This window comes from Megascapheus bottae, chromosome 30 (assembly GCF_031878675.1).
Source record: "Megascapheus bottae isolate mThoBot1 chromosome 30, mThoBot2.hap1, whole genome shotgun sequence".
NCBI lineage: Eukaryota > Metazoa > Chordata > Mammalia > Rodentia > Geomyidae > Megascapheus > Megascapheus bottae.
Window position 1 is genome coordinate 2,105,604 of NC_143538.1, and position 14,304 is coordinate 2,119,907.

A 14,304-nucleotide genomic window follows, 5' to 3' on the forward strand; every position below is an offset into this window, starting at 1 on the left:
AATTCAGACAAGGCCAAGGATAATGGACGGGGGGGGGGGGTGCCCGTACATTATTTCTAAAGGAGTAAAGCCAAGCTGGTAGGGAGAATTTCTTAGTCTAAACAGAGCAAAAGGAAGGCGTGACATCCAGTCTGTGCCAGTCTCCAAGGCCAATTTAATTAAGGTCTCTTTTAGAGTCCGATTCATTCTTTCTACCTGTCCTGATCTCTGGGGTCTATAAGCACAATACAATTTCCAATCTGTCTCCAGTGCAGCGGCCATTCCCTGGCTTACTTTTGAGACAAAGGCCGGTTTTTCTGTCTCTCTATTGTAAACCTTCTCTGCCATTGCCACTAGATTCCCTAACAGATTTTTTTCACCAAGTCTGTCTAAAGCCTGCTACTTTCCCTTTATGTCCAGCGCAGCCTGATTTATGTAGGCAAACATAATCATCTGAGCAGACTCCTGGGTCAGGGCAGGATCCGTGATGGGTGCTCCGGTGGGGCCAAGTCTCTGGGCTGCTTCCTGGATATGGTCTCTCTCCTCAGTGGTGAAAAGGACCTGCAAAAGCTGGCTACCATCATCCCAAGTGGGCTGGCGTGTGAATAGTTTCAAGCAAGCGAATTAAATCCTAGGGTTTCTCAGAAAAGGGGGCGTTTTGAGTATGCCAGTTGTAAAGATCGCTAGTAGCAAATGGTCAGTATTGGAACTGTTGTCGACCATCTGCATCCTCAGGACCTAAAGGGCAAAGGGGAAGGGAAACAGAATTAGGAGGAGGTATAACTCCTCGAATATTGGGGGTAGGAGAAGGAGCAGGGGAGGGAGATGGTGGTTAAAAAAAAAGGCCTAGCCCAAGCTGGGGCGTCCCTGTCTACGAGTTCCCTCCAGATGACTATGTAGGGAACTGGTCTGGATGGCCCACAGAGGGGTGTAGATTAGGCGTTGTAAAATGCTGATCTTACCTATGTCAAAGCTCCCCTCAGGTGGCCAATTAGCTTCCTCAGAGGTGGGCCATTCTGACTTGCACAGGTGATCCACTTTTCCTTCTTAAGGGCCACACTCTGGTTCTGAGCTAGCTCCTTAACCTCTCTCCAGTGAGCTAGGGTCAGGTCTAGGGGGCTGGATGAGACCTTGCCCGTGGCTATCAGTCTCATCAGTCGTTCAGTCCACAAAATAACAAGGGTAAGACAATTCCAACAATACAACACACACAGGCCTGCTATTTAAAAGACTTACAGGATGGAGCTCTCCCAAGTTGATCTGCTGACTCCTGTGAAGAAACAGAAAGAACAGACCCAAGATCAAGGTGAGTGGGTTGAGACTCGATTAGGAGGCCCTCCCAGTCAGTTCTGGCCAAAAACCGAACTGACTTGTGCCCTAGGAGTAGCAAGGTGAGGTTCCAGGGGTCCCCCTTCAAGGGTGGAAGATCTGGGACGTCTCCCAGAGCCTCCAGGATTGTCGTGCAAGCGCATCCGCTTCGACAACCCCTTCAAGAGTCGGGCGGCCATCCTCAAAATGAAACAGACAAACAGACAAATGACAGGACAAGACAAATCAACAACGCTGTTTTCTTACCTTTGGGGTCTGGGGTTTCAGGGGCCACTGGGAGTATCCCAGATGAGCCCCCAACTGTAATGCCTATGCCACAGGACCCCACCAAAAAACCACTGAGAGCCAGATGTTCCAAAATGCAAAAGCAAGGCTTTATTCAGGCGGGCTGCAGCTTGGGCCTTGTCCTACACACCGACACAGTGGAGCTTAGGAGGAGGGACCCGAGTGGAAATTTTACAGGGCTTATAAAGGCAGAGACCACAGAATTACAGCAACCAGGTGTTTGAGCAAGATAAGATAAGGGACATTCCAGGGAGATTAGAACTAACTGGAAGTTCTCAAGCCAGTTGGGTCCTGATGAGCTATCTGCGAAGTGGGGGTAGTTTGTGACTTAGTAAACAGTTCTGTCCCTGGAATTTATGCAAGCTCTGGTTAATTTCAACACGGACAGGTCAGTTCCTGGAATTTATGTGCGCTCTGGGTCACTGATAGTTTAATATAAACAACAAGATGGCTACCGCCTCAAAATGGAGGTACTTTAGCTCGTCAGAAACTTGGAGGATCGAAGTTTGAAGCTAGCCTACGCAGGAAAGTCCGGAAGACACCATCTCTCACCTCAAAGCTGAGCTGGAATGGTAGAGTACCAACTGTGAGCAAGCAAACAGAGTGAGCACAAGGCTCTGAGTTCAAACCGTGGTACTGGCAGAGAGGGGAGCTGGGAAAGAAGGGGATTAACAAAAGAATGGCCAAGTACGAAATCAGAAATCTACTTCTGGGACTGGGAGTTTGGCCTAGTGGTTAAAGTGTTTGCCTAGCATGCATGAAGACCCGGGTTCGATTCCTCGGTACCACATGCATAGAAAAAAGCCGGAAGTGGTGCTGAGGCTCAAGTGGTAGAGCTCTAGCCTTGAGAAAGTCCAAGGACAGTGCTCAGGCCCTGAGCTCAAGCCCAAGACTGGCAAAAAAAAAAAAAGAAATCTACTTCTGCCCAAGGTGTAGCCTATTCCATATTGTTGTTTATGGAAGGCATGCGGCTGAAACCAAAGAGCACCTTTCTAGCAAGTATGAAGCCCTGAGTTCAAATCCTAATATCTCCAAAATAATAACAATAATAACATTCATAATATTAATAGGAGTAAGGTTGTAACAACCATTTAAACAACTTTTATTTCACAGGTATGTGTTGAATACTACAATGAGAAACAGTATAGGACAGTTATTAGGAATATGGACCATGGGAGATGGCAAGGGAAGGAGGAAAGGGAGATAATGTACAAAAATAAAAATAAAGCAAATGTACTCTTAAGCCAGGTGCCAGTGTCTCACACCTATCATCCTAGCTACTCAGGAGGTTGAAATCTGAGGGTGGAGGTTCAAAGTCGGTCCAGGCAGGAAAGTCTTTTATCTCCAAGGTGCCACCAGAAAACTAGAAGTGGAGCTGTGGCTCAAAGTGATAGAGTGGTATCCTTGAGCAAAAGAGTTCAGAGATAGCATCCAAGCCCTGAATTCAAGCTCCAGGACTGACAAGAAAAAAAAAAAGAATGTGGACCAATGGAACATAAACTGGGTACAGGTGGCTCATGCTTAGAATTCTCAGAAAGCTGAGATCTGAGGATCTCAGTTCAAAGCCAGCTGGGACACTGAAGTCCATGAGACTCTTATCTCCAATTAACCACTGGAGTGGCACTGTGTCTCAAGAGGTAGGGTGGTAGCCTTGAGCTGAAGAGCTCAGGGACATCGCCCAGGCCCCGAGTCTGAGCCCTATGACCGACAAAAAAACAAAAAACAGTTTCCTAGGCAGGAGAGTCTGTGAGACTCTTTTTTTTTTCTTTTGCCACTCCTGAGTCTTGAACTCAGGACCTGAGCACTGTCCTTGAATCTTTTCAAGGCTAGAGCACTATCATTGGAGCCACAGCCCCACTTGCGGCTTTTTCTGTGGATGTGGTACCAAAGAATCAAATCAAGGATTTCATGCATGCTAGGCAAGCTCATTACCACTAGGCCACAGTCTCAGCCCTCCAATGAACCACCAGAAAACCCGTGGTGAGGTGGCTCAACGTGGTAGAACACTAGCCTTGAGCAGAGACGCTCAGGGACAGCACCCAGGCTCTAAGTTCAAGCCCAATGACAGGGTGGGGCAGGGTAGGGGAGGAGATGAAACTGAAATGGAGCCGTGACACAAGTGGCAGAATACAGTATCCTTGAGTGAAACAAACCAAGTGCGAGAGTGTGTGAAAGGCCCCAAATTCAAGCCCAAGTACTGGAAAGAAGGGAAAATAAAGTATTCAAAGAAGACTCACAAACAGCCAATAAACACAAGAATACAGGCTTAACATAAGTAGTCATCAGGGAAATGCAAATCGAAACCACAGTGAGAAACCACTTCACAGCCTCTGGGATGGTTATAATCAAGCAGACGGGGGAACTAAGGCCACACACACGCTACCCCTGGGGGAATGCAAACTGTAAACAGCCACTTGCAGAAGCAGTTTACAGCCAGGCACTGGTGGCTCACACCTGTAACCCCAAGCTACTCAGGAGGCTGAAATCTGAGGTTCCCAGTTCAAAGCCAACAGGGGCAAGAAAGGCCATGAGATTTTTTTTTTGCCAGTCCTGGGACTTGAACTCAGGACCTGAACACTGTCCTTGGACACCTTTTGTTCAAGGCTAGTGCTCTGTCGCTTGAGCCACACCACCATTTTCGGCTTTTTCTGAGTATGTGGTACCGGGGAATCGAACCCAGAGCTTTGTGCATGCTGGGCAAGCACTCTATCAGTGGGTTACAGTCCTGGCCCTTTTTTTTTAATTTATTTTTTTGTTCTTGTTTTTGGTCATGGGGCTTGAACTCTGGGCCTGGGTGCTGTCCCTACGTTTTTCCAGCTCAAGACTAGTGCTGGCACATATAAAAGCACATACTTCATGATTCCGAGCCATCTTCTCACCCAGCTCAAAACTGTAAATATAGTTACCACTGGGCCCCGAAATTCTACTCAAAGAGAAATAAAAGACCAAGAATATCCTTGCAATGTCAGCATTAGTAGCTAAGCCAGGGGCTGGTGGCTCTTACCTGGAATCCTAGCTACTTAGATGACTGAGATATGAGGATCAAAGTTCAAAGTTAGCTAGGAAAGTCCAGGAGACTCAGCTTCAGTTAAATCACCAGAAAAGAAGGGAGCTGTGGCCTAAACGGTAGAGCATTAGCCTTGAGCAAAAGAGCTCAGGGACAGCACCCAGGCCCTGACTTCAAGCCCCAGGATTGATACAAATATCTATATCTATATCTTTTTTTTCTTTTTTTTTTTTTTGCCAGTCCTGGGCTTGAGCTCAGGGCCTGAGCACTGTCCTTGGACTTTCTCAAGGCTAGAGCTCTACCACTTGAGCCTCAGCACCACTTCCAGCTTTTTTCTATGTATGTGGTACCAAGGAATCGAACCCCGGGTCTTCATGCATGCTAGGCAAGCACTTTAACCACTAGGCCAAACTCCCGGCCCTCTATATCTATATCTTATGATACATGAATCACATTTCCCTGTGTTACCATAAAAATAATGGTCCTTCACCTGAATCTCCAGGACAAGAACAACGTCTGACCTTTTTACCAGCAGTGACTACACAAGGCCACGTGGGGGCACCCTTGCCTGCATGAACCAACTCTTGCACAGCCAATTCTGCACTCTGGCCAGTTCTTCCCAAAGCTCTACGTGCTGGGTGCTGAGTAGAACACAAACCTAGGCACAACCCAGCCTCATGGTCACCTCTGCCAGCCTCTACAGCAGCTCTGAACATGGAACAAAGAAGTCTGCACTGCTCATTTGTTCATTTACAACAAGAACAGTAACCCGGTGTGAGTGGTCTCACGCCTGCAAATCCTAGCAACTCAGACTGAGATCTGAAGACTGCAGGTTGAAGCCAGCCTGTGCAAGATAGTCCATGAAATCCTTACCTCTAATTAACCAGCAAAATGCCAGAAGTGGAGCTGTGTCTCAAGGAGTAGAATGCTAGCCTTAAGTGAAAAAGCTCAGGGACAGGGCTCAGGCCCTGAATTCAAGCCCCAGGACTGGCAAAAATAAATAAATAAAATAGATAAAACAAATACTCAACCTATATTATAATAAATTAACAAATGAATGTTTAAAAATCAGCACTTTCCAATAGCCTATTTCTTTCTTTCTTTTTTCTTTTTTCTTTTTTTGCCAATTCTGGGGCTTGAACTCAGGGACTGAGCACCACCCTTGGACTTTCCTCAAGGCCAGCACTCTACCACTTGAGCCACAGCACCCCTTCCAGCTTTTTTCAGTGTATGTAGTACTGAGGAATCGAACCCAGAGCGTCGTGCATGCTAGGCAAGCACTTTACCACTAGGCAAAACTTCCAAGCCCTTCTTGAGACTCTTATCTCCATTAACCACCAGAAATCTAGAAGTGACACTGTGGCTAGAGTGCTAAGAATTCGAGCCCTGACAACTCAGGGACAGCACTCAGGTCTTGAATTCGAGACCCAGTAATAGCTTGCAAGTGTGTGTGCATAAACACAATGGTAAGAATAAAAACAGTTCTTTTCTTTTTCTTCTTTTTTTTTATTGTGGGATTTGAACTCAGGAGCTGGCTGCTATCCCTGAAATTTTACACTAAAGCTAGCATTCAATTACTTGAGCCACAGCTCCACTTCCAGCTTTTTGCTGGTTAATTGGTGATAAGATTCACATAGACTCCCCCCCCCCATGTCCCCTGGCTGGTTTCACACATCTCATTCTCAAATCTCAGCCTCCTGGTTTGCTAGGATGACAGGTATAAGCTACCAGTGCCTGGCTTGTTCTGATCATTTTGGAGAGAGGGGGAAAAGAAAAATAATAGGAAGAGAGGTGACCCAGGAAAGAGGGACCCATCTTCAGTGGTATTTCTAGTACTTCAGACCCCAGGTGCCAGGGAAAGCAATGAAATGAGTGTTTCTCAACAAGCTGACTCTGCAGGCTGCAGGCTCTATCTATAGAACATTCAGCCAAGCTGATTCAGCCACTCTTCTACTGAAATGAAGCAGAAAATGTTCAAATCACACACAATCACAATAAAACCACTGGGCCTGAATTCTTCCCTGTCAATGCAAGCAGCTGGGGCCAGGCAGGCAGCCTCTGCTGCCCTGGAAGCTGGAAGCTGACAACCCCTCTGCCTCTCCCTCCAGGCTGGCTTCTAAGCTTGACTGTTCTGTGCTCTAAGTGGGTCAGGGGTCCAGTCTATCTTTGAAAAGTGGGGTGACTATGTCCTGAAGGTGCTGGGGGAGGCAATATGTCTCAAGTCCAGAAAGTAAGTCCTGTTGTCATCATTTCCATTTTATTGTATTTTATTTTACTTTGGTGCCAGTACTTAGGGTTTGAACTCAGGGTCTGAGTGTTACCCTTTATTTTGGCTAGCATTCTATCTCTGGAAACATGGCTTCACCTCTCTTTTTTTCTGGTTAACTGAAGATGAGAATCTCATAGACTTTTCTGCTGAGGCTGGCTTTTGTTTTGTTTTGCCAGTCCTCAGGGCATGAACACTGTCTTTGGGTTTTCTCAAGGCTAGAGCTCTACCACCTGAGCCTCAGCACCATTTCCGGGTTTTTTCTATGTATGTGCTACCAAAGAATTGAACTCAGGTCTTCATGCATGCAAGCACTCTACTACTAGGCCAAACTCCCAGCCCCAGTCCATGAGACTCTTACCTCCATTGAACCTCTAGAAAAACTGGAAGTGGCTGTGGTTCAAGAGGTACAGCAATAGAGCTCAGGAACAGCATCCAGGCCCAGAGTTCAAATCCCACAACTGACAAAAGAAATAAAAAGGAAGAGAAGAGGAGGAAGAGCAGCAAGAGCAGCAGGAGGAGGAGGAGGAGAGGAACTGGAAGCTAATTTCTCTATTTTGATGTGAGCTGGGCTCTCTTCCAACGGTGAAAAACATGAAGCAGAAATGATGTGGAAATGAGCGTGGGCAAAATCAGAGGGGGCTGGGCTGCCAAAGGCACTGAGGGCCTGGCTTGCCTGCACGCTCTCTCTGTCATTGCTCACTTGTGGGGAGCCAGCAGTTCTGTGTGTGTGTGGGGGGTGAGCCTTGGCAGAACTGCTGGAAACCGCTGAACAACAGTGTGAATAAACCCAACCAGACCCCGACAGCACATGGGGGCTGGTGACAGTCCCCCTTCTTACCTTCCAGCAAGTGGGGGGGGGGAGGAGCAGCTGAAGGCTGCATGGGGATGCCCCTCCTGTCCGGGCTGAGAGGCTTGGCCACCAAGATGAGTGTGCCTCAGAAAGACCTGCAGGGCAAGGATGGAGGCAGGCCTTGGCCCTCCCCGCGCAGGGAAAGACTTCCCTTTGCCTTCACGCATTTCTGGCGTCGGGAAGGGTGGTTTACCTGCCAGGCTCCCCCTGTCCTCCCAGCCCCTCCGCGGGCTGACAGCCAAGGATCACGGCTTAAAGCCAGTGGAGGCCGGCACATCTGTGACACTTACCTCCAATTAATCACCAAAAAGGGAAAAGAAAAAAGCTGGAATGGAGCTGTGGCTCAAGTGCTAGAGCAAAGTTCAGGGGCGGCTCCGGGCCCCGGGATCGAGCCTTGGCTGTCCCCAAGGCCGGCCCCTCCCCCGCTCCGCTTCTGGGACCTCAGCCTCCCGGGCCGCTGGGACTGCGGGAGAGAGCCAAGGCGCGGGGCCCTCCACCCACCGGGCCCCCCACACCCACCCGAGCCCCCACACGCACCCGAGCCCCCTCCACCCACCCGGGCCCCCACACCCACCCGGGCCCCCTCCACCCACCCGAGCCCCCTCCACCCACCCGAGCCCCCACACCCACCCGAGCCCCCTCCACCCACCCGAGCCCCCTCCACCCACCCGAGCCCCCACACCCACCCGAGCCCCCACACGCACCCGAGCCCCCTCCACCCACCCGAGCCCCCACACCCACCCGAGCCCCCTCCACCCACCGGGCCCCCCCCACCCACCCGAGCCCCCTCCACCCACCCGAGCCCCCTCCACCCACCGGATCCCCTCCACCCACCCGAGCCCCCTCCACCCACCGGGCCCCCCACACCCACCCGAGCCCCCTCCACCCACCCGAGCCCCCTCCACCCACCGGCTCCCCCTCCACCCACCGGATCCCCCACACGCACTCGAGCCCCCTCCACCCACCCGGGCCCCCACACCCACCCGAGCCCCCTCCACCCACCGGGATCCCCTCCACCCACCCACCGGGCCCCCCCACACCAGGCCCCCTTTCACCCACCGGATCCCCCTCCACCGGATTCCCCCCCACCGGCTCCCGCTCCACCCTCCCTCCCAGCCGGGGGAGCCTCTCCCTCCCCCGTTCCCCGCGCGCCCCGGCCCCCTCCCCTCGCCCCGCGCTGACGGCGTCATGAATGGCTCCGCGGTGATTAGCGACCTCGCCACGGCTAATCCCGCGCGCATTTCCCTTTCAAGCGCGCGTGGGGGAGGGCGCGCGGGGGGCGCCCGGGGAGGACGAGGTTTATCCCCCGGGACCGGCCTCCAGCCGGCCGGCCGAGGACCGCGGGCGCGTCCGCCGGTGCCCGGCTGCCGCCTCTTCTTTTCTTCTTGCCAATGGGGGGCTTGAAATAAAGGCCTGGGCGCTGTCCCCGAGCTCCCTTGGCTCAAAGCTAGAGCCAGTGGGCGCCTTCTCGGGAATCGAACCCCAGGCTCCGGGCACGCTGGGCGAGCACTGTACCGCCAAGCCTCAGGCCCAGCCCTTTATTTTAGTGTTGCGATTGGAGAGATGGTGGACGCGCGGGGTGGCAGTCAGGGAATGAGGACTTTTCTTTTTGGACAATGTCACCCCTTCTCTCCCTCTCTCCCGGTTTCTCCCTCCATCCCCACCCTCAAGTGGTAGCGTTTATTTTCCACAGCTGCATTGGTGCCCCCTCTGACGCCCCATTTCTGTGTCTCTCTTCCCCTCCCAAAGACAGATACATGAACAAGACAAAAAGAAAATAAAACAACAACAACAAAAAAAAACAGCCCACGAAGGAAGGGAAAAAAAAAACAAACCAACCTCTTCTCCCCATTTCCTGGAGTTTATTTCCGACATGATTGTGTTATGCATGGTTGATTCCGTAATTATTATTTCCTATTTTGTGATCACAGTGACAACCGTCTTTTTAAGCTTCGCCGCCGCCCTGGTTTCGCAGGCGAGCACTGCACCATCTTTTCCTAAGGCCCCAGGGCGCGCGTTCTCCTCCCGGGCTGCGGCTCCCGGGTGCCCCTGGACCTGGACCCCGAGGACCCCGGGACTCGGTGCATGCGCAGGAGACCGGAGAGCATGTGGGGGGCAAGGTCCCGGGTCCCAGCACCCTCTTTGTGGGTGGGCAGAGGGCAAGCCTCGACCACGGGGGCGGACAGCTGTCACCGCTTTAATGGGCGGTGGAGAGGCAGGGGCGCAACCCCAGGCACTTAGTGCCCCCGCATCTTTCGGGGTCACCTCTCCATTCGCGCCCCCATCCTGGGTGCGCCCCCCCCTTCCGTGTGGCTGGTCGTGCCTGGAGTCTGCGCTGCTCCCCTCCGCTGTGGCTGGGTGTGAGCAGAGGGAGGAGGAAGGCCCCCCTCATTGTCCTTCGTCCCCAGCCCCTCCCTGGGAGCGTGGAGCTTCCCGGGGCGCCCGGCTCCTCTCCCGATCCCCTTCCCTCGGTCCCTCCCCACGTTCCGGTGGTCAGGCTGCTCCTGGGGTTTGAACTCCGGGCCTCCGCACTCGCTCGGGCCACACCTCCACTTCCAGCTCTGTTTTGTTTTCCGGGAGGGAGTGGGGCTTGGAGCCCTTGCACTCAAGGCTGGCGCGGTACCACTTGGGGCCCCAGTAGTAGCTGGTTGGAGATGAGGTCCTGGCGCTGGAGGCTCACGCCTAGCACTCAGGAGGCTGAGATCTGACGATCGTGGTTCAAAGGCAGCCCGGGCAGTCCATGAGGCTCCGATCGCCAGTGAATCACCAGAAAGCCAGAAGTGGAGCCGCCGCGGTTCAAAGTGGCAGAGCGCTCGCCATAGTCCAGGAGGGGCAGTGCGCAGGCCCAGAGCTCAATCCCCATGAACGACCAAAATAACAGAAAGTAATATATATGCATATATTATTATTATTAATTATTATTTTAGGAAAAGGATTCCGGGGCCCAGGCGGAGCAGGGATCGCACCTCGGGGAGGACTAGCGCGCCCCGGCCGTACCCCGATGCCCGGAGGGGAGGGGAGGCGTGCGGGCGCCCAGCACGTCGGGAGGAGGGGTCGTCCTTGGCTCTGCTCCCCCCAGGAAACAGCCGGGCTCAGAGCACCACCTCCCCGCCCCCGGGATGGGCGGGATGCAAGCAGGGCCTGCCTGACCCGGCGAGCTGGGAACTTCCGTCTCTGTCCACCCCCGTCCCGGGCACCACACGCTCACAAAGTCGTGATGCGGTCCTTGTGTCGAGAAGGCGGGAGGGAAGGATCTCCCGAGGGTCCGGGGTCGAGACACCCCGCCAGCCTTAGAAAAGTCAGGGAGCGGGGTGGGGGGGCTGGGAGGGGGACCGGGCTCGGGACCTGGCCGACCGAACACCGTTTTAAATTCCGGTCGTTCCTTTAGGGAGATCGAGGCGGATGAGGAAGGGATTTGGTGGCGATTTCGGGGGTACCGGGTCTCCCAAGTCACCCCCGGATGCTGCTACGGCGCCTTGGCGGACGGAGCCTCCCGGGAACCAAGGACGCGGACTTGATCCGAGGCGGGAGGGGGCGTGGCCTGAGAACAAGGGGCGTGGCTTTTGCGGGCGATTCGCTGGCCGGGGAGGGGCGGGGCCTGGAGGGCGAGGGCGTGTCCTCCCAGGCTCCAGGGGCCGGCTGGGGGCGGGGCCTATGAGAGGGGCGTGTCCCTGCTCCGGGGCGTGGCTTCGGCCGAAGGCGCGGAGCACAAGGTTCCGAGCGCGCCGAGGTTAGAGCTGCGCCCAGCCGAGTGAGGGGAGTGGGAGGCCGCCGATCGCGGGGTCCCGCCGGCGTCCACGCCTTTCCCGCATCCTTGCTCCCCTCACCGGGCGCCGTGGCCATGCAGCCCCGGTGGGGTTGAGGCGTCCCCCCACATGGCCCTGCCAGCGGTCGCGACGACCAGGGCGCATGGAGAACTTCCGTAAGGTGCGCTCGGAGGAGGCGCCGGCGGGGAGTGGGGCCGAGGGGGGCGGCGCAGCCCCGGGGCCCTTTGCGGACCTGGCGCCGGGCGCCGTGCACATGCGGGTCAAGGAAGGGAGCAAGATCCGCAACCTGCTGGCCTTCGCCACCGCCAGCATGGCGCAGCCGGCCACGCGCGCCATCGTCTTCAGCGGCTGCGGCCGGGCGACCACCAAGACCGTCACGTGCGCCGAGATCCTCAAGCGCCGCCAGGCCGGCTTACACCAGGTCACGCGGCTGCGCTACCGGAGCGTGCGCGAGGTGTGGCAGAGCCTCCCGCCGGGTCCCGCGCCCTCCCCGGCCCCGGCCCCGGCCCCCGCTCCCGGAGAGCCCGCCGCCAGCCTCAGCGTGCTCAAGAACGTGCCCAGCCTCGCCATCCTACTTTCCAAGGACGCGCTGGACCCGCGACAACCCGGCTACCAGCCCCCGAACCCCGATCCCGGTCCTTCCGCGGCGCCCATCGCGCCCACATCTAAAAGGAGCCGGGGGGACCCCGCGGCTGGAGAGGGCGCCGCGAAGCGGTCTCATCCAGCACCCGGGGAGGGGCGCGCGGGCCGGACTGCTTGAGATGACAGCTCCCTGTCCTGGGCCACTTAGACCCACTGGATCTTTTCCCCCCAGAGGCCCACAGCCTGGACACCAACTTCTCAGACTGGTGGCATGGACCCCTCCTCCCCCGAAGGCCACAAGAGAGGGGGCCCAGGAGGGGCAGGAGAACCCAGAGAAGCTCTCGTCGAGGGATGTGTTGACCGAGGAGGCCAAAACTTCACTTTTTCTGAGTCGTAACGGGAACATGCTCCAGGAAGGCAGGTGGGCGGTGGGAGCGGGCGCTGTTTGGGGGTCACAGACACCCCCCTCTCCAGTATTGATGAAAGGGGGCGGGGACTCTGGTAGCTGGGAAGGGCCCTTGGAAATCACCCCCACTATTGACTGGAGGGTACAAGGACCCTCCAGGGGAGTCTGAGATGTGGGAGAACCCTATTCTGTGTCATTGTCGTCTCTTCCCCCGCTCCCCATAACCCTTCGACTGGCCCAGAAGGAGAAGCCTGGACAGAATTGCCCAAGCTTTCCCTCTCGAGCCCTATAGATGGAGTCTTGTTTGCAATAAAACTAATATAATAGCTCTGTCCCCAGGTTTTATTTTCCCCCTACCCACCTCCCTACTCCCTGTCCTCCCCTCTCCCCATTCTGTCTCCATCTTAGCCTTGGCATCTTCAGGGTCAGGGCAGAGCTACAATGGCTCTCTTGCCCTGCTTGGCTGGCTCTGGGAATCAGCGACTTGTGCCTGGAAGGGGGATCAGGGTATCCTCCACCCCTTATATGTCCCCACAAAGGGGGAGAGGAGCAGCTCCTGCTCTGGGGAGGGGAGGGGTGAGGAGGGGAGAAGAGCATGGTGGTGCTCTCCTGAGGGTCACTGTGAAGGGCACCAAGCTTGCAGTCTTCCTCCCAATACACAGCCTTGCCCAGGAAGCTGGCACAAAGCCTCCCAGTGCCCGGAGCAGGCTCTCCCCTTCACTGCCCTTTCTCTGCAAAAAGGACAGCACACCCTTGGGAGAGGGGGGAGGAGACTGAGCACAAATCCACGGCTGGAAATTACTATTCAGCACAGAAGCTGGGACTTGGGCTCTGAATCACTGCAGGCTCCCTGATAAGCTGCTGCTTCCAGCTCCAGAACAGCTGTGCTGAGAGATAACAGCCTTGGAGGCCTGCCTGTCTCCCCAGCCCAACTCTTAAGTAAGTCAGCTGAGGGGCAGATGGGGAGGGAGTCTGGGGGATGGGGAGGGAGTCTGTAGCCCCATGACCTCAGAGGCAAACCCCACTCCCCTGCAAATGAGCAGAACCCCTGGAAAGGGGGAGATAGGAAATAAAGCATATGTGAGTCATTTTATTGGCAGACCCCTAAAAGAAATCCTCTGCTGATGACTGGAAATAAGAGGTAGGTATTGGTAATTGGGGAGGGGGTGCTCTAGGGAGGTAGACCCTCCCCCCCAATTTCTGCTTATCCTTCGAGCCTTGTCCAGACCCACTGGTTGCCCCTTCTGGTTTCTGGATTTTTTTTGTTTTTTAACCTTGGGCCAGCTCTGGAGCTTGAACTCGGGGCCTGGATGCTGTCTCTGAGCTTTTGTGTTCGGAGCTAGTGCTCTACCACTTGAGCCACAAGCTCTACTTCTGGCTTTTTGGTGGTTCACCGGAGATAAGAATCTCATAGACTTTCTGCCTAGACGGCTTCCAACTGCGATCCTCCGATTTCAACCTCCTGAGTAGCTAAGATTATAGGCCTGGGTCACTGCCTCCTGAGTGTCTTTTTGTTTGAGACGGGAGTTAGTGCAGCTCACTCTTCCCTTGAACTCTAGATCCTCTTGCCTCAGCCTCAGGGTGCTGGGATTACTGCCATTTGCCATCTCCAGCTTCATTTTCAGTTCTTGTTGAGTCCCTAAAGAGAGTCCATGGGTTTAGATGTTCTTGGCTGACCCTTTCATAGATGGCTCAAGAAGCATGGAAAAGGAGACTGGGAAGGTAGCTTAGTAGTAGAGTGCTTGCCTAGCATGCACGAAGCCCCCCGGGGTTTGATTCCTCAGTACCACATACACAGAAAAAGCCAGAAGCTTGAGTAGCTGAATGACA

General features: G+C 54.7%; 1 protein-coding gene across 1 annotated transcript; it reads left to right on the forward strand.

The window, feature by feature from the left end:
- Nucleotides 1-11,445: 11,445 nt before the first annotated feature.
- On the forward strand, nucleotides 11,446-13,402 carry Rpp25 (ribonuclease P/MRP subunit p25). The gene is made up of 2 exons (XM_090321504.1): nucleotides 11,446-12,489; nucleotides 13,320-13,402. The coding sequence occupies exon 1, from the start codon at nucleotides 11,629-11,631 to the stop codon at nucleotides 12,244-12,246; it is 618 nt and encodes a 205-aa protein (XP_090177630.1). The 5' UTR covers nucleotides 11,446-11,628; the 3' UTR covers nucleotides 12,247-12,489; nucleotides 13,320-13,402.
- Nucleotides 13,403-14,304: the final 902 nt, after the last annotated feature.

What these genes read in the sequence shown, in the direction of transcription:
- Rpp25 (XM_090321504.1), top strand. Translation starts at nt 11,629, where the DNA reads ATGGAGAACTTCCGTAAGGTGCGCTCGGAGGAGGCGCCGGCGGGGAGT.